At 45.6% G+C, this 22,372-nt stretch overlaps 1 protein-coding gene across 1 annotated transcript in view; it reads left to right on the forward strand.

Annotated features, from left to right (window-relative positions):
* LOC132567730 (guanine nucleotide-binding protein subunit alpha-15-like) overlaps positions 1-22,372 on the forward strand; it is a 77,268-nt gene that overhangs the window by 34,699 nt on the left and 20,197 nt on the right. Inside the window, exons 3-5 of the mRNA XM_060233417.1 lie at positions 776-930; positions 2,226-2,354; positions 3,148-3,277. Of these exons, the coding sequence (XP_060089400.1) occupies positions 776-930; positions 2,226-2,354; positions 3,148-3,277 (414 nt within the window). The remainder of the gene's footprint in view (positions 1-775; positions 931-2,225; positions 2,355-3,147; positions 3,278-22,372) is intronic.

A 22,372-nucleotide genomic window follows, 5' to 3' on the forward strand; every position in this document is an offset into this window, starting at 1 on the left:
TGGTGTAGTGGTTAAGTGTGCAGACTCTTATCTGGGAGAACCGGGTTTGATTCCCCACTCCTCCACTTGCACCTGCTGGAATGGCCTTGGGTCAGCCAGAGCTCTCTTATCTGGGAGAACTGGGTTTGATTCCCCACTCCTCCACTTGCACCTGCTGGCATGGCCTTGGGTCAGCCAGAGCTCTGGCAGAGGTTGTCCTTGAAAGGGCAGCTGCTGTGAGAGCCCTCTCCAGCCCCACCCACCTCACAGGGTGTCTGTTGTGGGGGAGGAAGGTAAAGGAGATTGTGAGTCGCTCTGAGACTCTTCGGAGTGGAGGGCAGGATATAAATCCAATATCATCATCATCATCATCATCATCATCATCATCATCATCATCATCATCTTCTTCTTCTTCTTCTTCTTCTTCTTCTTCTTCTTCTTCTTCTTCTTCTTCTTCTTCTTCTTCTTCTTCTTCTTCTTCTTCTTCTTCTTCTTCTTCTTCTTCTTCTTCTTCTCTTTTGTTGTTTATTGTAGTAACATTTGACCCTTAAGGTAGAAATGCCCGCCAAATAGTAACGGCTGTGAACCCTCATTACATATCTCTGTATGTGCTTTGGTTCTTCAGTTCCTTCAGTTGTCTTGTAAGCATCTCTAGGTCTTAATAAATGAATCTACTTGAAATAAACAAAGGATATCATTATTGGAACTATTGGAGCTTGACAGTCATGTGCAGACCTGCCATTTATATACAAAATCTTTAGGATCTGTTTCTCTACTCACACACCCTTGTTTCTAGCAAAATGCTCAGCTGCTCATGGGAGTGGATGCTTACAAAGTGACTCTCCTGGAGCCACACTATGTGAGGATGCTAGAAAGTCTGTGGAAGGATACCGGAATCCGAACCAGCTACCAGAGGCGTAGAGAATACCACTTGCTGGATTCTACTTTTTAGTAAGTGTTCTGTTCTCTCTTTTCTGGGGAAATGTTATGCTAGAGTAGTGTAATAGCTAAGGAACTGAGGAGGTTGCAGATTCAAATCTTGCTGCAGTCCAAAACGCCAAAGGCAGATGCAAGTTATTTTTCTCTAAGGGTGAATTCTCCATCTGCAGAGTATGGTTAATAACTCTTGCTCATCTTAGAGCTGTTGTAAGGATTAATGTAAGGACATAAGAAGAGCCCCTGCTGGATCAGACTAAGCCAAGTATCCTGTTTCACACAATGGCCAACCATTTCCTATGGAGATCCAACAACACTCCACAGAGACCAAGAATGATGTTGCCTCCTGACACTGGGATTCGAAGAGTGATTGCCTCTGAATGTGGAGGTTCCCTTTAGTCACAGTAGCTAGTAACCACAGATAAACCTGATAAAGCTAGTAACTACATGAATCTGTCTTATCCCCTTTTAAAACTGTTGACGTCTGTGGCCTTTGGCATCAAATTTCATATTTTAATCACTCTCTGTGTAAAGAGAGTGTGTAAAGAGAGTCCACCCATGTGCCAACGCTTTTGTCCATCCTGAGTCTAACTGCCCATCAGCTTCCTTGGATGCTCTTGAGTTCTAGTATTTCAAGAGAGGGAGAAACATTTCTCCTTTTCAACTCTCTCCACCCCGTGTGTAATTTTATGAATCTCTATCATGTCCCCCCCTTAGTCATCTCTTTTCTAAAGTCCCAGCCTCTTCAGCCTTCCCTCATTGCTGCCTTAGCTGGACAGTTTATGAGTGAGTATGCATCTTTTCCAGAATTGTGTGACAAATTCTAGGTCAGGACAGGTGTCCCCAACCTTTTCAGTCTTTGGGATTCTGACGCAGGGTTGTGAACAAATCTATAAAGATGCTTGCTGCAGGTGGCAGAGATGGCCACAAAATGTCAGAGAGAAATATGATGCATAACTTTAAGTTAACATTTCAGGCACAAGCTCTGTTTAACATTATGCCCTTTAAAACGAACATATTTTAAAACACATTTTGGTGCATATGCACAGGAATACAATAAAGACTGTGGTGTGGTAGCCGCTGTTGCTGAAGCATCTTTTAAAAACTCTGCACAGCCAATCAGCTCTCCAGTGGGCCCTGCTGGGTAAAACCCCACTTGGCCCCACCCACTTCCTAAAAACACTTGGCATGTACCAGAAAAGGTGTCAGCAGGCATTATGGCACTCACAGGGACCATGTTGGAGGAACCCTGTTCTAGGTGGCTGAGCAGGAAACAAGGGGGTTTATTCTTGGGTCTACATGTTTTGCAGTTTCCTGTCCAACCTGGACCGGATTGGGGCAGCAGGATACATTCCCAGTGCTCAAGACATTCTAAGAACCCGTATGCCGACCAGCGGCATTAATGAATACTGCTTTTTGGTACAAAAGGTAACATTAAGGTAAGCACTGTTTATAAAAAGGACAGCGTCAAGTCAGTCCAGATCCATCTTAAGATTGAATGCAACATGTTCAGCTTGAATGCCTGCCTTTTAAAAAGAACCACCTGCATGTAGAAAACTAGCTCTTTTCCCTGGTGTTCTATTGTTCTGCTTGCATGGCATTTCCCAGAGAGTATTCAAATTTGCTTGCTTGCTTTCCCTTCAACTGCCATCTATGGCAAAATTACAGAAAGTGCATGATCTTCTCAGACGTGAACCTTCAAGTTTATCCACACATCAGATTTGAACGATACTGTCTGGTTCTAAAGGTGGGAGAAAGAGGAGGAACAAGGAGCTGTGGTGTATCAATGTGGACTGGGAAATAGAAGAAATAAGGGGGGAGGGGGTAAAGGATTTCTGGCTACTCCCAAAAAATTGACATGTGTCACTAAAATACCACTGTTGCAAGTTCAAAAAAGTGAGTGAAGGAGAAATAAGATCTGAGAACTGGTGTCGTATTGTGGCTAGAAACACTGAACTGGGGAATTCCAGCTTAGACACAAACTTGCTTGTGATATTAAAACTGAGGACAGTTTTACAAGGGTCCTTCTAGGGTATGGTTGCCAGCTCCAGGTAGATCAAAGACAGTGTAACCTCAAGTTTCTTGGTATTAAAAATCTAGTTTCTTAAATCCTTTGGTTTCTGCTTAGTTTTGTTGAGGGGGGGCCTCAGTTTTATTAAGGGGGCCTATTCCTTAAACCCAGCTGCATGAATGATCAGCACACTGACATGACTTCATACCTTTTCTGTGCAGAATAGTAGATGTTGGTGGGCAGAAATCAGAGCGCCGGAAGTGGATCCACTGTTTTGAAAATGTGATCGCCTTAATCTACCTGGCTTCCCTGAGTGAATATGACCAGTATCTGGAGGAGAATGACCATGAGGTGAGGAGGCAGCATCAAGTCTGGGAATTTTGTGTGGTTTTCAGACATCACATGAAACCCTGGTTTATTTTGACCATGATCAGTTTGTGGAACTAGGATTTCACTCAGCAATGATCATTCAAACCCTGGTTGGCTCCACAAATGCCAGTTTCATCTCCTTCTCCATTAAGATCCCAATCATGTCCAGCCTTCCCCACAGCACAGGTCAAAATTGGGGAACAAGCCACATCCATGCATCAGGAGGAATCAGAGCAAAGACTAACTGGGTTTGGTTGGCTTAACATCATGACAACATGCAGCCTGCTGGGTGATCTTGGGCCAGTCAAGAGCTCTTTCAGCCCCACCTGCCTCACAGGGTATCTGTTGTGGGGAGAGGAAGGGAAAGCAGACTGTAAATCGCTCTGAAACTCCAAGTGAAGGGTAGTGTATCAATCCAATCTCCTCATCTTCCTTCTCCTCCTCTTCCTCTTCTTAGAATAATAGAATCATAGAGTTGGAAGAGTCATCTTGTCAATTTTTTCATCTTCACCAAGCCCAACAACTGGCTCCCCTCCTGGCTCACAGTAATCCATGCAATGGTCACCTCCAGACTGGACTACTGTAACTTGCTCTATGTTCGCCTACCCTTAGATTTGACCTAGAAGCTCCAACATGTCCAGAATGTGGCAGCATGAGTCCTGATGGGAATTCCCTATGGACAGCACACATCCAACCTTTGCTGTGCCAGCTACACTGGTTTCGGGTGGAGTACCGAGTCAGATTCAAGGTTTTGGTTATGACCTTTAAGTCCTTGAGTGGTCTGGAACTATGGGACTGCCTCCTCTGCTATGTCCCTGGAAGAGTGTTATGCTTTAATTGATTTTATTGGTTTTATAGGATTGTATTTTTAGTCAATGTTGTAAAATCACGCAGAAACTAGCACTAGTTGGGATTGGGGTAATTCATTAAATTGAATAAATAATGCAGAAAATTCACAAATTCCTCCCACGCACATCCAGTGGCAACTACTCCATGCCCAGAAGATGGCAACCCCCCCCCAACAAAAAAAATAAACAAACCCTCCAGGATCCCTGGCAAAACTGGCCTGGAGAAAAATTGCTAACTGACTAGGGATGTGCAAAAAAAAAAAAAAATCAGAAAAAATCAGATTCGGAAATATATGGAGCCAAAAAAATTGGAATACCATATATTTCTGAATACTGGTACTTGGAATACCCGCATATACGGTAGATGCATGGCTATTTCCAAATATATGGTCCCATTATACCCTATGGCCATTGAAATCAAGGGCAAATAGGGTAAATTGGAAGCCACCTAGAGGGGAGGGGGTTTGAGGGAGAGCCCCCAAAACTGCCGGGAACCCGCAGAGGACTCTCCCCTACAAATATCTGAGGTGAAATGAACAGTCCCCCCAGCAGCACAGGACAAATGCACCTTCACCACAGATCTGGTCACCCTGAAAACAGATGGCACAATGGTCCTGCTAATGGTGGTTCTAGCAGGAACTTTGTACCAGGGTGCCAGGTACTTGAGCGACCCTAGCACCACAGGATTCTCAACCACTGAAAATGGAAGCCCATGAGAAACAGACCTGGCAAGGTTCCAGGCGATCACCCTCCTGCTGTACCTGATTCCCCCTCTTGGCACACACCAAACATCTCAGGCAGACATGGCTGGTGTCCCTGCACTGCCACGGAACTCTCCTGGAGAGCACTGGAGGTAGTCGTGATGGAATGCACCTCCTGGCTGGATGGTGTTGGCCGCTTGGGCACCCCAGCACCAGCCTGCTTCTCCCCCTTAAGAAGCACCACTTGGTGGTGCTTCTGCAGGTGGTTCCGCATCCCCCTCGGAGTCAGGTGGGCAGGGTCCCGACAATGACTGACCCGGGCCCTGCACAACTGGCACTATGCATAGCGTGGATCCTCCATAAGTTGGAAATGCTTCCAGACTTTGCAGGTGTACAGATGCCCAAGCTGACCGGCAGCTTGGGTGTCTGGAGCCACCTCCTGTGAGGTGCTCGGGGCAGACACATCATGTCTCGGGGTGGCAGGAGGGGCTGGCCGCCGGGGGGAAGTGAGTGGAGATGGAGGCATCTCATGTGTCTCCATTTCTTCTGCCTTCACCCCATGCAGCCTCCCCTCCTGGCCATCCCCTGAAGGACTGCTGGTGCCCGAAAGAACTGAAGAAGTGTTCTGGTCCTCCTCAACCAGCTTCTCCTCCAGCTCCTGCACGACACTCTGCACCCTCCGTGGGGTGATTGTTTTGGACAGAAAACTGTCCCCAAAGCTCATCTCCAAGGAGGGCTGCTCTTGCTGCCCCTCCTCCGGCTGCTAAGGCCGAGTGACATCAGCTGGAGGAGAGACTGCCCGAGCAGCAGACCCCTGCTCAGTGCCAGCACCTAATGGCACCACTGCTGGGGGTGCCCCAGCAGCAGCCCCGATGAAGGCCCCAAGGCGGGCCTTCTTCTTCATCACTCTCCGGCCAGAGGTCAAAGTGCTGGAAGGCGGCTGTGGTGTGGCCCTATGCACAAGTGAGGGGGAAAACCTGGGTTCTCCCCTTCCCCCTCCCCTCCACCCCTCTAGTCTTCTCCTTGGCCTTGCCCCCAGGGCCCCTCTTCTGCTGCCTGTCACTCATGTCACCCTTGGCCAGTCTCACACAACCTGAACTGAGAGTGGGGTTTTTTATAAACCTAACTCACTGCACTGTACCCTGAACTAACAGGTGCCGACTTCTTTTTAAATACCCTCCCACCAAAACTTGTTTGTTTGTTTTTTTGGTCCCTAACCTGTCCTTCTTTGGGTTGGGGTAGTAGTAGGGTTGCCAAGTCTAATTCAAGAAATACCTGGGGACTTTGGGGGTGGAGCCAGGAGACTTTGGGGGTGGAGCCAGGAGACATTGGGGTGGAGCCAGGAACAAGGGTGTGACAAGCATAATTGAACTCCAAGGGAGTTCTGGCCATCACATTTAAAGGGACAGCACACCTTTTTAAATGTCTTCCTTCCATAGGAAATAATGAAGGATAGGGGCACCTTCTTTTGGGGCTCATAGAATTGGACCCCCTGGTCCAATCGTTTTGAAACTTGGGGGGTACTTTGGGGGGAGGCACTAGATACTATACTGAAAATTTGGTGCCTCTGCCTCAAAAAACAGCTCCCACAGAGCCCCCGAAACCTCCAGATCAATTCCCCATTATACCCTATGAGAATCGATCTCCACATAGGGAATAATGAAGTGCTCAGCAGACGTTCCCCTCCCCCCCTGCCCGTTTCTGAAGCGAGGGATTGGGTTCTCTACTCACGAGTTCTGCCAACTTTTTAAAAGTAACACAGACACCCCATCCCAAGAGGAAGCCTTTCCAATCGGAGACTGGAGCCTCCAAAGGGGGAAAGTCACATGGTGGCTTTGGGGGTGGGGCTCCCCCCCCGCCGGCCAGCTGACTGGAGGCAGGAAGGAGCCTGGGAAAGTGGAAGAACCCCTGCTGGGACCTGGGGATTGGCAAACCTAGGTAGTAGTAGTCTGGTAAAGTTTAGGAGACTAAGTGTTCCTGCCACTAACTGGCAACAGTTTTTAAAAGGCTACCTTGAGATGAAGGCAATCCTTATTATATCCTCCTAGTTAAACTTCTCCTAACTAGATCCTGGGACAAACCAGATTTCCTTGCAAACTAGAAATCAGGTGTCCCCTATAACTTGAGAGAAGCTGTGGTTTACCCTATGGAAATCTAAGGATGCACCAGCTTTCAGTGGCTAAAAGCAAGATGCACTGCAACTCTAGTCTCTTTAAAAGGGAACCTGATGTGGCCTAAAATATTTTTAAATCACCCCTGTCTGGCCTAGTTGAATTTTGAAAGAAGATAAAGCCATAAACTGGATTAATTTGTTTTTAAATTTCAAAAAACATAATCCCTAAAATATTTTTAAATCACTTCTGTCTGGCCTAGTTGAATTTTGAAATAAGATAAAGCCATAAACTGGATTAATTTGTTTTTAAATTTCAAAAAACACAATCCCTAAAAACACCCTTATTAGTGGGGCAGCCTATTTAATGGCCCTAGCCAAACCAAAAGCACTCTCAGACTTCAAAAATAACTCTATAAAAACATGAAAGTGACCCACCCCACACAGCCCACACACCAACCACAGGTAATTTAAAAAAACCAAAACATGACAGAAAGAAACTTAACTTTTAACCTACCCTCCCCAAAACCAGAACCAGGAAAAGGGACAACAGGACAGGATGCAAAACCAGCAACAACAGAGAATAGATTCAAACAGATCACTGAGAAAAGGCCAACAAACTCAACTGTTAAAAAAGTGACCTTTTCAACAATAAAAAACCTCAGGCCAAATCAGTCAACCCCCCCCCCCCAAACCAGAACCAGGAAAAGGGGCAACAGGACAGGATGCAAAACCAGCAACAACAGAGAATAGATCCAAACAGATCATTGAGAAAAGGCCAACAAACTCAATTATTAAAAAAGTGACCTTTTTAACAATGAAAATTAGGCCAAACAGCCTCCCCACCCCAGGAACCAGAATAGAAAAGGAACAACAGTAGCACAACACAGCAGCAACAAATCAAACACAGAATCCTTTTAAAACAGTAAAAAACTTGACATTTAACAATACAGGAACTTTACCAACCCCTCCCCCCCAAAAAACCTTCACTCTAACCCCAAGAAATCCAAGCCACCCAAATCAGGAAAAGTAAAAGGACACTGCACTTTTAAAAGTCCTCTCACTAAAGTAAGATATGGGCAAATTGGTAATCCCCCCACCCCAGGCCCCCACCCCCAGCAGAACCCCCTAACCCCATATAAGCTACCCAGTACTCACCCACCCAAATATGAATAAGTAAAGGGACTCTGAATCTTAAAAAGTTCTTTTACTAACTGAAATAAAAAAAAGAACTCCAAGACTGTCTTACCTTAGATGTTTTCTCTTCTCCAGGCAGGTCAGGCAAGGCTAAGAGAGAGCAGCAGCAGCTAAGAAGAGCCAGCACAGCACAATCTCTCTCACACACCAACACCAACACAGCAGCAATGGAATGGAGTCCAACCACACAGACTCTTTAAAAAGGTTCTCTGGCCCTACAAAGAGCAGTTTCAAAAAATACCACTGCTTTGTGATTGACCAGAGAACACTGTTCACTTGGATACCCAAGTAAACAAATGAACAACAATGTTGCTGATGACTGGGGGATTAGCCCAGCCATCAGCTACACAACAGCTCTGCAAAGCATGCATTTGCAATGCATTTTGCAAATGCATGCTTTGGATTGCCTGCTGGGGCTCCTCTCCCCCTCCCTCCCTGATCCCAGGGAGGCTATGGGAGAGGTGGGAAAAGGCTTCCAAAGGCGGCAAAGGAGGCAAGCAGCTTCCCTGAGGCTGCAGAAGTTCCTTTCCCACCTTTTCCATGGAGTTCCATATACTTCAAGTATACAGGGAGCTCCCGTATTATGGCTGCAGATTGGATTTGGAAATATACAGCGTTGTATACTTCCGAATCAGGGGTGATTCGGTGGTTTCTTCGGTTCAGCCGAACCGAATGCATTTCCCTGGACTTGTAAGAAAGTGCCATGGGAACTAAGCACCAATCCAACCCTTCCTGCCCTCCCTCTCATGATCTGCCTAATTCACAGGATCAGCATTGCCATCAGATGACCACCTAGCCTCTGTTTAAAAACCTTCAAAGCTTAGTGATAGTGGACAGCTGGAAGATGACTCATTCCCTGGCTGCAATCTCCACCACCACACATCACTGGAAGCACCTCCCCCCCATCCCCCGTACTTAGTTCTTGTGGCCCTTTCTTACATGTCCAGAGAAATGCTGATCACCACTTTGGGGTCAGACAGCATTTTTTTTTCTCCAGGCCAGTTTGGCCAGGGATCCTGGAGGAATTTTGCCATCTTCTGGGGGAGAGCAGAGGTCATTGGGTATGGGAGGGAGGCATTTGTGAATTCCCCACATTGTGCAGGGGCTTGGACAGATGACTCTGGAGGTCCTTTTCCAACTCTGTGATTTGATGACATGATGTAGATGTGCCCCCAAACCCCCAGCCCTGCTCTATTGTGGATGCTAAATCAGAACAAAACCTCTGTGTAGAAGCAATCTTAAGTAACTGAATTTCAAACCAGGTTTCAGATTGGCATACCTGAACTAACAGTAGTTAGTGGAGTGACTTGTATTTGGACTCCTGTGATAACCGTGGTTAGGTTACTGAATGTGACTTCTGAACTGACCTTCAGAAGGATAGTTTTCAGGCTCTGTGAGATGCTGCATTTTGTACAGTTATTGGGCGAGGATGGAAGATGGCCCCTACTGATCCAGCTGGGGGGACACACAAGATGCCTGCAGATTGACTATGTGCTCTTTGAACAGCTAGATTCAAGTCCAGCAGCACCCTAAAGACCAATAATATTTTCAGAGTATCAACTTTGGAAAGTCGAAGCTCCCTTCATCAGGTATTGTTTATGACAAAGTGAGTTTTGAGTCTCCAAAGCTCACAGCCTGAAAATCTTATGGGTCTCTCAGGTGCTGCTGGACTTGAATCTAGGTGTTCTATGGCAGCACAACATGGCCACCCTACCTGCTCTTTGTATCTTTGCTTAATCGTATCTACTGATGGGGATTACTTGTAAATGCTCCCCCATAAGGTTAGGGACTTTTCCCCAAAGGTCTGGAAAAAGATTTTTTTTCTTTGCCTAACAGTTCCGCTTCTTCGAAGATCCTATATGCAAGCACACTTTAATTTGTTACCTTCTGCAGTGCTGTATGGGAGGTTCCATTGAATCCCAGAGACTGTGTGCTTGTGGTGCAGACAAAATAGAATCTCTAGAGCATTTGTTTTTAAAATTGTTCTTTTTTTTGTGACCTCCATGCTTTGTAATTAGAGCCTTTACTGAGAAAACAGAAAAAAAAGCCTGATGAACATAAGACACGTTTTTTACTCTTCAGCCATTGTGTTGCTACAATCTAAGTGGTTGCCAAGTTTTTGTATTTTGCCTCTGGGAGGAGAGATTATACCAACAATGGCTCTTGATTATTGTTCTATTGCTGGCCATTGGTTTGTTAAATTGTTAAAGATTATTTTGACTTTGACTACTGATGGGAACATGATAAAACATTTCAAATATGACACAACTTTATCCTCCATTGCTTGTGGTTTCTTGGAGATTTTGATCTTTTAAAAAACAAATTATTTTTATTGGCCAATTGTTTAAAAGTATTTCATACCTTTGCTGTTGGTTATTCCTTGTCTTATGAATGCTGCCTTGAGAAGCCAATTTTGACTGAGAGTTGCAGAATACAAAATAATGGTACTAAATAAAATCAAATTTGTGCTGGTCTGAGCTAAGCTGCTGTTCCCTGGTCTTCAGGATTGTGCAGTTTGAGTTTTATGCACTGAGAGTAGTATGCAAAAAAAGATAGCTGCTAGGTATTCCTAGTGGGCAGGTGCAGTCAAAATCCTGCTTCTCTATTGCACAGAATGAAATGTCAGAAATTTTGGGCTATAACATTAAGAGATCTCCAGACTCTTTTTTTGTTGGGATTACAAATGGAAAGTTTTCCGAAACTAGATAGAACAATGGTGTGGTACCTGCTTTCAGCTGCAAGGACATTGTATGCGTAGTCATGGAAGCAAGCTAAAATACCAGAAAAATGGGACTGGCTCTTAAAAGTTCTGTCATGGAGTGAAATGGATAAACTTACAAGAATCTTAAAAGACTATGATTTGGAGAAGTTTAGAAAGGAATGGGAGAAATTTCAAACCTATGTTGAAAAACAATGGAAAGTAAGGGGACATTTAGTGATTTTTGGATAAAAGTTGAATGGAATAATGGACATTTTGGAAAAATGAAGTTGAATTCATAAAGTGAATGTTTATTTTATTTTATTTTATTTTATTTTATTTTTTGTTCTAATCTCTTCCATTTTGGTATAAGGTTTTAATATGGAGATTCTTGCTTTATTAAGTTACCTTGCTTTTTTATTTTTAGTAAACACCAGTGGGGGTAGGGTGACCATAATGTCTGAAGGCCAGCCAGGGACACCTGGGGGGGGGGAAGGTAGCCGCCGAAAACAGGAAGTGACGTCACTTCCGGTGACGTCACTTCTGGTGATGTCATGCCACCGCTGGAAGCAGGAAGTGACACCACTTCCTGTGACATCATTTCCCCGCGTCACCTGCCGGAAACGGGAAGTGACATCACTTCCTCTGACATCACTTCCCCCAAATGACATCATTTCCCCCAAATGCCACTGCCGGAAACAGGAAGTGACTTCACAGCACTTCCTGTGACGTCCCCAAAAATCCCCCAAATATCACCGCCGGAAACAATTTTGTTCTCAAATCCTGTATATACTTCATCAGTATATGGGATAAGGCACTTTCTCAACTGTGCTGCATAATGCAGCCTATTTATTAATTTATTAATTATTAAGGGTGCGGATCCCCCAGTGGGGTGGTCTCCCGACTCCCTCCGCCGGCTGTTTCTGATAGCCCTGCGCCCCCTCTTTCATTTGATATGTGTCCCGTGCGGGTGCCACCCTCCCGCCGGGAGATGCCGCAAAATGAGCCCCCTTGAGGCTTATGGCGGCAGGGCTCGGGGGAAGCAAGCTAGACTGCTGTTCTTTTGAGGGGTTATAGAGTGTTTCGAGCCCGTCCCTGTGGCATCGGTCTCATCGTTGTGGGACCCAGGGGGCTGGCGCAGCGGCCCGCCGAAGCAGCCTGTCACTAATAACACAGGTCGAGATGCAGGACAGGAACCCGGAAGTGACCGACAGGCTGCTCTGGAAGGCCTTCCGGGACCAGCGCCGGGTGCTCCGCGGCTTCCCCCCGGCCTCCGCTGGTCCCTGGAGGCCCTCCAGAGACTCTGGAGGGCCTCCAGGGACCAGCGGAGGCCGCGGGGAGGCCTTCGCTGGCTGGCGCTGGTCCCGGAAGGCCTTCCAGAGGCTCTGGAAGGCCTTCCGGGACCAGCGCCGGGTGCTCCGCGGCTTCCCCGCGGCCTCCGCTGGTCCCTGGAGGCCCTCCAGAGACTCTGGAGGGCCTCCAGGGACCAGCGGAGGCCGCGGGGAGGCCTTCGCTGGCCGGCGCTGGTCCCGGAAGGCCTTCCAGAGGCTCTGGAAGGCCTTCCGGGACCAGCGCCGGGTGCTCCGCGGCTTCCCCGCGGCCTCCGCTGGTCCCTGGAGGCCCTCCAGAGACTCTGGAGGGCTTCCAGCAACCAGCGGAGGCCGCGGAGAGGCCTCCGCCACCGCTGCCGGCCCCGCGCGCGGGCGGGGAAGGCGGCGAGTGAGGGAGGGAGCGTCCCTGCGCAGGCGCAGGGACGCTCCCTCCCTCACTCGCCGCCTTCCCCGCCGGCGCCCGCGGCCCACCGCCTCCGGGGCTGGCTAAACCGGGACCTTTAATGGTCCCGGTATAGGCAGCCCGGGAGCCGGGATTGGGTGGCCAGAACCGGGAATGTCCCGGGAGACTGGGACGGTCTGGCCACCCTAAGTGGGGGTCAAAAAAGGGGGGGAGGAGTGGAGAGGGGAAAAGCGATGTATTGTTTATATTTGGTATTTTCTTTTAGTTAAAATTGATTACAACAATACACTGCAATTAATAAATTGTTTTAAAATAAGATGTGTATGGTGAAATGGTCACAAAACTTTGGGAAGGAAATTCTAATTTCAGCAATAGAAAAAGCTATGGACAAAAGATACAAAATTAGAGCAAGTTAAGTACTTAGAGAAAACTGATATAAAGTGTTCTACTGCTGGAATATTGCTCCAAAAGACACTATGGATAAAAATTATAAAGGTTTATGTTGAAAGTGTAAAGAGATAAACAACACCTTTTACCATATGTAGTGGTCTTGTAAAAAAAACCCTAGCAAATACTGGATGTGTACTGAAATGCAAAAAACTGAACATTAGATTTGCTTTCACCAGAGACAATGTTATTAGGAAATCTACCAATAAGCATGGATAGAACAGTATATGAACTATTCAGATACATTGTCCTTGCCATGACATCCCGGCCTCTCCCAGGCCCTTGGCAACTCCCCCCCCCCCACTCCAAAAAGCCTCCCCAGCAACAGTGCCACAGTGACGTTCAGCCCACCCACCTTGCTGGCAGCGAGCTTCGTGGGCTCCCCATTGGAGGAGGGGAGCTGTTGGGGAGCCTCTATGCATTCGGTTCACATGCCCATGCCAACCAAATCCAGGGGAGACAGGAGGAGGCTCAGCCATGGGCAGGGAGCCAGGACTCAGGAGAGCCTTGTGAGGCAACTGCCGCATCCGTGGCGACCAGAGCACACCCTTCATCAGCCAAGGAGGAGCAACCAGGGAAAGAGGCACCGACACATGGGTGGGGCTTAGGTCCAAGCCTGGCAGAGGGTTCCAATGGGAAGGAGAAGGGCAGGAAGTGGATGGGGTGGGGGATGTGGGTGTGAGACTATAAAAGGGAAGAGACACTGATGGAGGAAGATGGAGAAAAGAGTGATGAGCTGAGTCAGAGGGCATCAACCTTTCTCCAGGAGTCACCAGCTGAGTGACGTTAACTCAGCTGTACTCCATTTCTGAGGCCAGAAGCAACCCCGGGTCTCCCTCCTAGCCACAGCTGAAGCACCACCGTACAGGGTCAACACAGGAGGGTGCCACATACATGTTAACAGCGGCAAGAATAATATTTGCAATTAAGTGGGAAATTGAGGGTTGTCCAACTCTTGAGAACTGGAGACAAGATGCAAGAATATACAGTTATGGCAAATCTGACAAGTACATTAATCAAAGGCCAAAAGATGAATTCAATAAGTTTCATAGGCCATGATTATATTATACAACAGTTTGAATATGAAATATTAAGGGTATTAATCCTAAATTAAAGAACGCTTCCAATAAAGCTAGTTTAATTGATAGATTAAAAAGAATAGCATCTGTGTCAGAACTGGCTCACCTTTAGGGTGGCCAGTCCTTTATATCTTATCTAGGGCCATTATGCAGCCCGCCAAAACTACAGTGCAAAAAGCTTGTACAACACAATACAAACAGGTTCCCACCAACACCTTTAGTTCATTAGTGGTTGAGCTGTCCCTGATAAAGCATCCTTGAGAAAGAGGCTTCACTCCCTTCTGCAGGGTAGAAACGGATACTTGTGATTGTTACAAAGGACAGAGCAAAGCCAAGTCAAAGCAGGCATAGTGCACTCTCCCCCTCCTAAAACATTCAGCCTACAGAAATATAAAAATGCAAGGTTCCTTGACAGGTATAATTTATCAGTGTTTTTTGTTACAACTGTTGAGTGAAAAGATTGCCGTGAGGTTATTTATGATATACTATATAATAGATGAGACTGATAAGATAAAAATGATAATATATTATGAGAAAATTGTAGAATATACTGAGTAGGTTTTTATACTGATATATATATCTTGAAGATATACTCCTATGTCAATATTCAATATATACTGTGCCATGTGTCTTCTAAGCTATTATGTCACACATATATGTACTTTGATCAAGAAATGTCCTTAGTGTATGCTAAATTGCCCTTATACTGCTTTTTTAATAACTATACTTATTGTGTGTTTTCAGCTCTTTCCCATTCCCTTTCTTTTTTCTATATTCCCTTAAAAATGTAAATGTAAAATATGTAAAATATGGGTGACTTTGTCCATGCCGATGACACTGACTCCTCAAGGGCGACAGACTAGTGTCATCCATGGTGACACTGGGGCTCTCCCAATATGTAACAACCACTACCCACCAAGCCGGGCACACGCTGGATTTGATCTCTGTGGCAGGGGTTATGGTGGACCGGATTACTGCCACAGTAGTACCATGGTTGGACCACTATGCCCTGAATATGGTCATCTCACCTCAACCCTGTTTAGGTGGCGAGCGTATTTTTGCTCACCCACGGAGCTAGATGGACTCTATGCAGCCTTGCCCCCCTGGCAACTTGTTAGACGACTTAGCGGAGCTGTGGTTTCAACAACTCTCCGCTGTCATCTACGAGATCGCTCCCCGGTGCCCTCTTCGCCACCGTTCACAGCTTGCACCATGGTATACCCCAAAATTGTAGCTGATGAAACAGTGGCTTAGACAGCTAGAGAGGCATTGGCAGTGTACTCGTGACGAGGCAACAAGAACATCTTATAGGCTGTTAATCAAGACCTATGAGATGGCAGTTAAGGCTGCAAAGAAGACTGACTTTGCGACCCAAATTGCATCTGTGAAATGGCTCAAAGTCGACTGAAATTGAATCCAGCAAAGACAGCGTTCTGTACCTAAGCTGAGGCGGCCTGGGAAGAGAGATCCCTTTACCGACCTTCGATGGGGCGTCTTTAGTGCCAGCTTTGAGGGTTAAGAGTTTAGGGGCTCTCCTAGAGCCTTCATTAACTATGGAGGCCCAGGTGGCAGCCACTGCCACATCTGCATTCTATCATCTTGGAACGCAGCAACTTGGCTACAGTAATTCATGCAACCTCGAGAATAGACTACTGTAACACCCTCTACATGGGGCTGCCCTTGACTTGGACCGAAAGCTGCAACTGGTGCAGAATGCTGCGGCCAGGTTGGTATTGGAGCTGCCTTTTCGGGTGCACATCCAACCTGCACTAGAGACGCTGCACTGGTTGCCTGTAGTGTTCTGAGCCTGGTTCAAAGTACTGGTTATGACCTTTAAAGCCCTATATGGCTTGGGACCTGTCTACCTTCGGAACCACCTTTTCCCAAAGGAGCCTCAGAGAGCAGTACAAGCCATGGCAGGATGGCTTAGGCTGTGTTGACTGAAGCTGAATCTGACAAAAACAGAGGTCCTTTGCCTGAGTTGCAGCAGTCTGGGCAGGGAAATCCCCTTACCAGCTTTTGATGGTGCGCCACTGACAATGGTGCACAAGGTCAGAAGCTTGGGGGTGCTGCTGGAGCCTTCCTTGACAATGGGGGCCCAGATAGCCACTGCTAAATCTGCATTTTTCCATCTTAGGCAGGTGAGGCAGTTGGTCCCCTTCCTTGAGCGTGGTGACCTGGCAACTGTGATCCATGCAACAGTCACCTCGAGATTGGATCACTGCAATGCCCTCTACTTGGGGCTGCCCCTATCTCGAACTCGGAAATTTCAGCTAGTGCAGAACGCGGCAGCCAGGCTGTTATTGGGGCTCCCCAGGTGGGAGCACATACAGCTGGGGCTGCGGGAACTGCACTGGCTGCGGGAACTGTATTGGATTCGCTACAAGGTGCTGGTCATTACCTTTAAAACCCCATATGGCCAAGGACCTGTCTGCCTTAGGGACCGTCTCTCCCCACACGTTCCCCAGAGGGTACTTAGATCTGGATTCCAATATCTAGTAGCGATCTTTGGGCTGGGAGGCAAAACTCAAGTCCACCAGAGAGAGAGCCTTCTTGATAGCAGCCCCCTACTGGTGGAACCAACTGCCAGAGGAAGTCAGGGCCATGCGGGACCTTACCCAGTTCTGCAAGGCCTGTAAGACCACACTCTTCTGGTTGGCCTTTAACTGATGCTGAGTCATTGTTATTGTAGGAAAAATTGAAGAGATACTGAAGCCATTAGAAGGGATACAACACCAAATGGTGTTAGCACCAGATTGCTTTAACTACTGAATTTTAAATTTTTCATGTATTATTGCTGTGAAATTTTTGTTTGTTGTGATTTTATTGTGAGCCGCCCTGAGCTTGCTTCGGTGGGGAGGGCGGGATATAAATCAAATAAAGTAAAGTAAGTAAAGTAAAGAACTTGCCTTTTTGGGGCAAAGTTATCGAGAGGGCAGTGGCAGCACAATTACAGGGATTCTTGAATGACACTTCCATGTTAGACCCATTTCAATCCAGTTTCCATCCAGGCCACGGGACAGAGATGGTGCTGGTCACCATCATGGATGATCTCTTGAGAATTTGGATTGGAGCGGTTCGGCAGTGCTATTGCTATTAGATCTGTCAGCTGCATTTGATACAGTTGACCATCAGCTACTGCCTCACTGCCTCACCGACATGGGGATTCGGGGATTCAGGGATCTGCTCTTCAATGTTTTATCTCTTTTCTCCAAGGCTTACCTCTTTTCTCCACAAAGGTGGCTATAGGGGAGCAATCATCCCGGAGACACCCATTTGTATGTGGTGTGCCTCGGGGGCAGTTCTCTCCTCGATGTTATTTATGTGCCCCCTTGTCCAGATTGTCCGGAGATACTGGCTGCGGTGCCATCAATATGCAGATGACCCCCAGCTCTATCTATTGATGGGAGGCCGGTCTGGCTGTGCCCCAGATAATCTGGACCTGGTGCTGCAAGCTGTGATGAAATGGCTCAGGCAGAGTCAACTGAAACTGAATCCATCAAAGACAGAGGTCCTGTGCCTAGGTCACTGCAATTTGGGAAGAGAGATCTCTTTGCTGATCTTTGATGGAGCACCTTTAGGTTACGGGTGCTTCTGGAGCCTCAACTGACAATGGAGGCCCTGGTAGCAGCTACTGTCAAATCTGCATGTTATCATCTTAGGCAGATAAGGTATCTGGTTCCATACCTGGAGTGCAGTGACTTGGCAACAGTGATCCATGCGATGGTCACCTCAAGATTAGACTACTGTAATGCCCTCTACATAGGGCTGTCCCGATGCAAAATGCAGCAGCCAGGTTGCTATTGGAGCTACCTCTACAGGAGCACATTCAATTTGCACTGGCGATTCAGCACTGGTTGCCTGTAGCATTCTGGGTTTGCTTCAAGGTAGTGGTTATGACCTTTAAAACCCTATATGGCCAGAGACCTGCTTATCTCTGGGACCACCTCTCCCCATATGAGCCCCAGAGAGCACTAAGATCAAGTACCCAAAATCTTCTTGTGATCCCCAGGCCAAAAGACTGGCTGGCCACCACCAGAACTAGAGCTTTTTTGGTAGCAGCCCTCTGGAACGCTCTCCCCCAAAATATCAGGGCCCTGTAAGACTTGCCACAATTCCGCAGGGCCTGTAAAACAGAACTGTTTGAATTAGCTTTTAACAACTAACGGGGAAGCAACCTATATACCACAGCATTGATATCTAAACCCATCCCAGTATAAATATAGAGCGCTAAACAATATTTGACATTATTGTATGCAGCGCCAAATACAAACTATACCAATACAAACTATATTGATGCCATCTTGGATTTTAGGATTGAAACTGCAAATGTATTGTATGTGTACAATGAATTTTAACGGTTTTACTGTATTTTATTTTAACATTATGTATTTTAACTATTGTGAGCCCAATAGGGGAGGGCAGGATATAAATGAAATAAATAAATTTTTAAAAGTTAAATAAAAACCCCATTAAAAAACACCTTCCTTTGGCACTTCTCTGCACTCTAGAAATTGAGCAACAAAATAAGAACGTTTAAAATCAGAATCCTCTAAGAGGAATTCAACCTTTAGCTTTCATGTCACTAGAGGAAGCACAGTCCATTTATCAAGGCACTGCATAATCCATTTTAACCTAAACTGAAGCACATAAAAACATTGCAGGGAAATATGTACAAGAGAATCTAATGACTGGAGAGGGCAGGAACATAACTGATCTGGAAAAGAGATCTGTAGCAGATGATCCAGCAATACCATTGCGAAGGGGCTTTTTTGTAGGGAAAAAAAGAGCAGGAACTCATTTGCATATTAGGCCACACCCCCTGATGCCAAGCCAGCCAGAACTGCATTACTGTGTATTTTTGCTCAAAAAAAGCCCTGAAGAAAATAAACTATGCAAGCTATGAATATTAAATTGTTGAAATATACACACTCATCATAGAAATTCATATAATATACAATAGAATTCACAACATTCAATCAACAAGATACCCACACAATTCATCCAGCACTCAACATAAATCACCATGTATATAAATAACTTTTCTCCAGGTCTTTTTTTCAGTTCAAAGATCCAGTCCAACTTCAGATATTGTATCCATAAGCCTGGCAGGAAATCCACTTTGGTAGCTCTTGTAAGAAATAAATCCAGGTCCCTTAGAATTCAATGTAGCAATGTTCTTCCACAGGTTGCCGAAGCAAAATCCTTCATGAGCTGCCAAAGCCACCCCACCCTGACAACTCCACCGGGTTGTAACAGTGTTTCCTTATTCGGAATGTGTATTTTGAGCTGAGGAGAGGTTTATGAATATATGAGTTGGTTATAACTTGTTAAGAAATAATCCCTGAGGAAGCTGTGAATATGAAAAGTGTAAAATCACCATTGAGTTAAAAACTGAATTTCCCTTTGGAATTTCTCTCACATTCTGGGTGAGCAACAACAACATTCTGCTCTGGTCTGAGCAGCAAGAGACAGGAAATAGTCACCTACTCATGTGTCAGCTTCCCTTTCACCTATTGACTGGGCTCTGACTCCTTCACTACCCACTATTTCCTTGATATGTAGAGTTTTATGACCATGACTGGGGGGAGGAATAGTTGAGGTATTTTGACATGTCTTTGGTTAAAACAATCTTTATTTAGTAACATATGGTAACAATATCTTATTCCTGCATCATTAATAACTTCTTTTTATCTATCCCATATATTACTTTCTAACCACCCCTCCCCCCGTTGCTTGACCCCCACCGGTGTTATTTACTTATAACATTTATATTAAAAGGTACCCTTAACTAATAAAAACAAAAATTTACATTCTTCTTCCTTCTAAGACTTAATCATTATCAAAAATTGTCCAATGTCCTTTTATTTTCCACTCTTTTTCTACATATCTTCTGAACTTTTTCCACTCCATCTTAAAAACTTCTGAATCATAGTCTCTTAAAATTCTTGTTAATTTGTCCATTTTACTCCATGTCATAACTTTTACAATCCAATCCCATTTCTCTGGTATTTTTTCTTGCTTCCGCAACTGTGCATATAATGTCCTAGCAGCTGAAAGCAAGTTCCAAATTATAGTTCTATCTTCTTTTGGAAATTTTTCCATTTGTAATCCCAACAGAAAAGTCTCTGCAATTTTCTTAAATTCATATCTCAAGATCCTAGAAATTTCTTGTTGAATCATCTGCCAATACTTTTTTGGTAGAAAGAACCTTCATGTTTTTTACATTTCCAACTTCTTTCTGGCATCTTATTCATCTTTGCCAATTTTTTAGGAGTCATATACATCATTTTAAAACAGTTCTCTTTAATACTATGACACGTTGAAAGCTTCATAGAGTTCTTCCACAAATATTCCCAAGTTTCCATCTGTATTTCTTTATTTACATTTATTGCCCACTTAATCATTTGAGATTTCACTACTTCCGTAGACCATTTTAAAAGTAATTTATATAGTTTTGAAATTAATTTTTCATTGTCTTCAAGCAGAAGTCTTTCCATTTCTGTTTGCTCTTTTCTTATTCCTTCCGTTTTAATATCATTATCCACCAAGCTCTTTATTTGTTGCATTTGGAACCAATCATATTTATTATTTAGCTCTCCAGCAGTTTTCAATTCTATTTTGCCACTTTGTATTTTTAATAATTGATTATATGACAACCACTTTCTTCACCCGTCTCAGCTGTTATTTTTATTACTTCTGCTGGCACTATCCATAATGGTTTTCTCTCATCTCCATATTTCTTATATTTCATCCATGTATTTAGCAAATTATTTCTTATATAATGGTGAGAGAAAAGAAATTCATCTTTTTCCCCCCATAATACATATCTTCATCCATTTTACGCCATAGCTTCTAATAATTATTTTTGAACAAATCAATATTCTTCATTGTTATCTCCACACCAAATATTTTACCTTAGAGGTAACTTCACAACCCGTTAGCCTCTGCAATTCCTTCTGTTTATTTACTTGCATCTTTTACATAGAAGTTTTGATTTTTCTTTATTAATACAAAGTCTCGCCAATTTCCCATATTCTTGTATTTTAGCTAACAACCAAGGTGTGACTTGTATGGGATTTTCATCCATGAACATTATATCATCTGCAAATGCTCTATATTTGTAAGAGTTTTCCTTCTCTTGGCTGGCGAGGTTGGTGAGCCCAGCCTGCCCATCCGGTTATACCGCCGGACATTTGGTCGCACCATGATGTGGCAAACTCTGTGAAATACGGGGGGGACCAGCGAGAAGGTGTTGCCACGGATGCAGTAATGTAGGAGAGGCCATTGCAGTGACCATCTGCCAGGCATAGCCAGACAGTGACCACACAGCGTTCACTACACCGGGAAAGGAGAGGCGATGTATTGTGCATACACTTTCCCTGGGGGGGCAGGAAACCAGAGGGAGCCCACCCCCCACTCCCCAACATCTAACATCAAGCCCAGGCAGACAGAGCTCGTTAATGTAACACCTACCACCTGGAGGACTCACTGCCGGTGTCCCGGCTTACTGGGCCATGGCAGATGATCCCAAGGTGAAAGGGTGGAGCCAGTACTGCGCACACTGCGCTTCACCTAAAAATTCCTCTGCGCAGGCCTGAAGGGTATCCACATCCACAACCCACAACATACCAAGTCCTGCAGCGATGGGCAAGGGGTGAAACAGCAGGTGGAAGATGCCACTGGAAGCCACAGTCCCGATCCTGCATGTAGGCGGTTCAGGGTATTGGTTGCCTGATCCTGACCCGGAGACGAAAGCATTTTTCGGCAGCACCCTGAACGACCAAGCAGCCTTATTTAGGGACAGCACTGCTTACTCCATATGGAGAGGGGCCTAGAAAAGGTGGCCTAAACAAAGCTTCTCTCCTCCCCCCCCCCCCCCAGTTGGCTAGCCGCGGTCAACGGGCATCCTTACTTGCAGTCGAAAAATAACAACAAAGAAAAGGCATGCACCTGCCTCACAAAGTGTGCAAAGACTAAAGCTTGTGTGTTGGAACATCAGAACCATGCTTGACACAGTAGACAGTGGTCGCCCTGAACGACGCTCTGCTCTAGTTGCCCATGAACTTCTCAGGTTGAATATTGACATAGCAGCTATCAGTGAGGTCCGTTTCCCTGAGGAAGGTAGTCTTCAAGAACACTGTGCTGGCTATACCCTCTACTGGTCGGGTAAGTCAAAGAGAGCCGCCTTTCTGGCGTTGGCTTCATGGTCAGGAATTCCATTGCCTCTAAACTCGCAAACCTGCCAACAGGTCACTCAGAT

This window comes from Heteronotia binoei, chromosome 2 (assembly GCF_032191835.1).
Source record: "Heteronotia binoei isolate CCM8104 ecotype False Entrance Well chromosome 2, APGP_CSIRO_Hbin_v1, whole genome shotgun sequence".
Classification (NCBI taxonomy): Eukaryota; Metazoa; Chordata; class Lepidosauria; order Squamata; family Gekkonidae; genus Heteronotia; species Heteronotia binoei.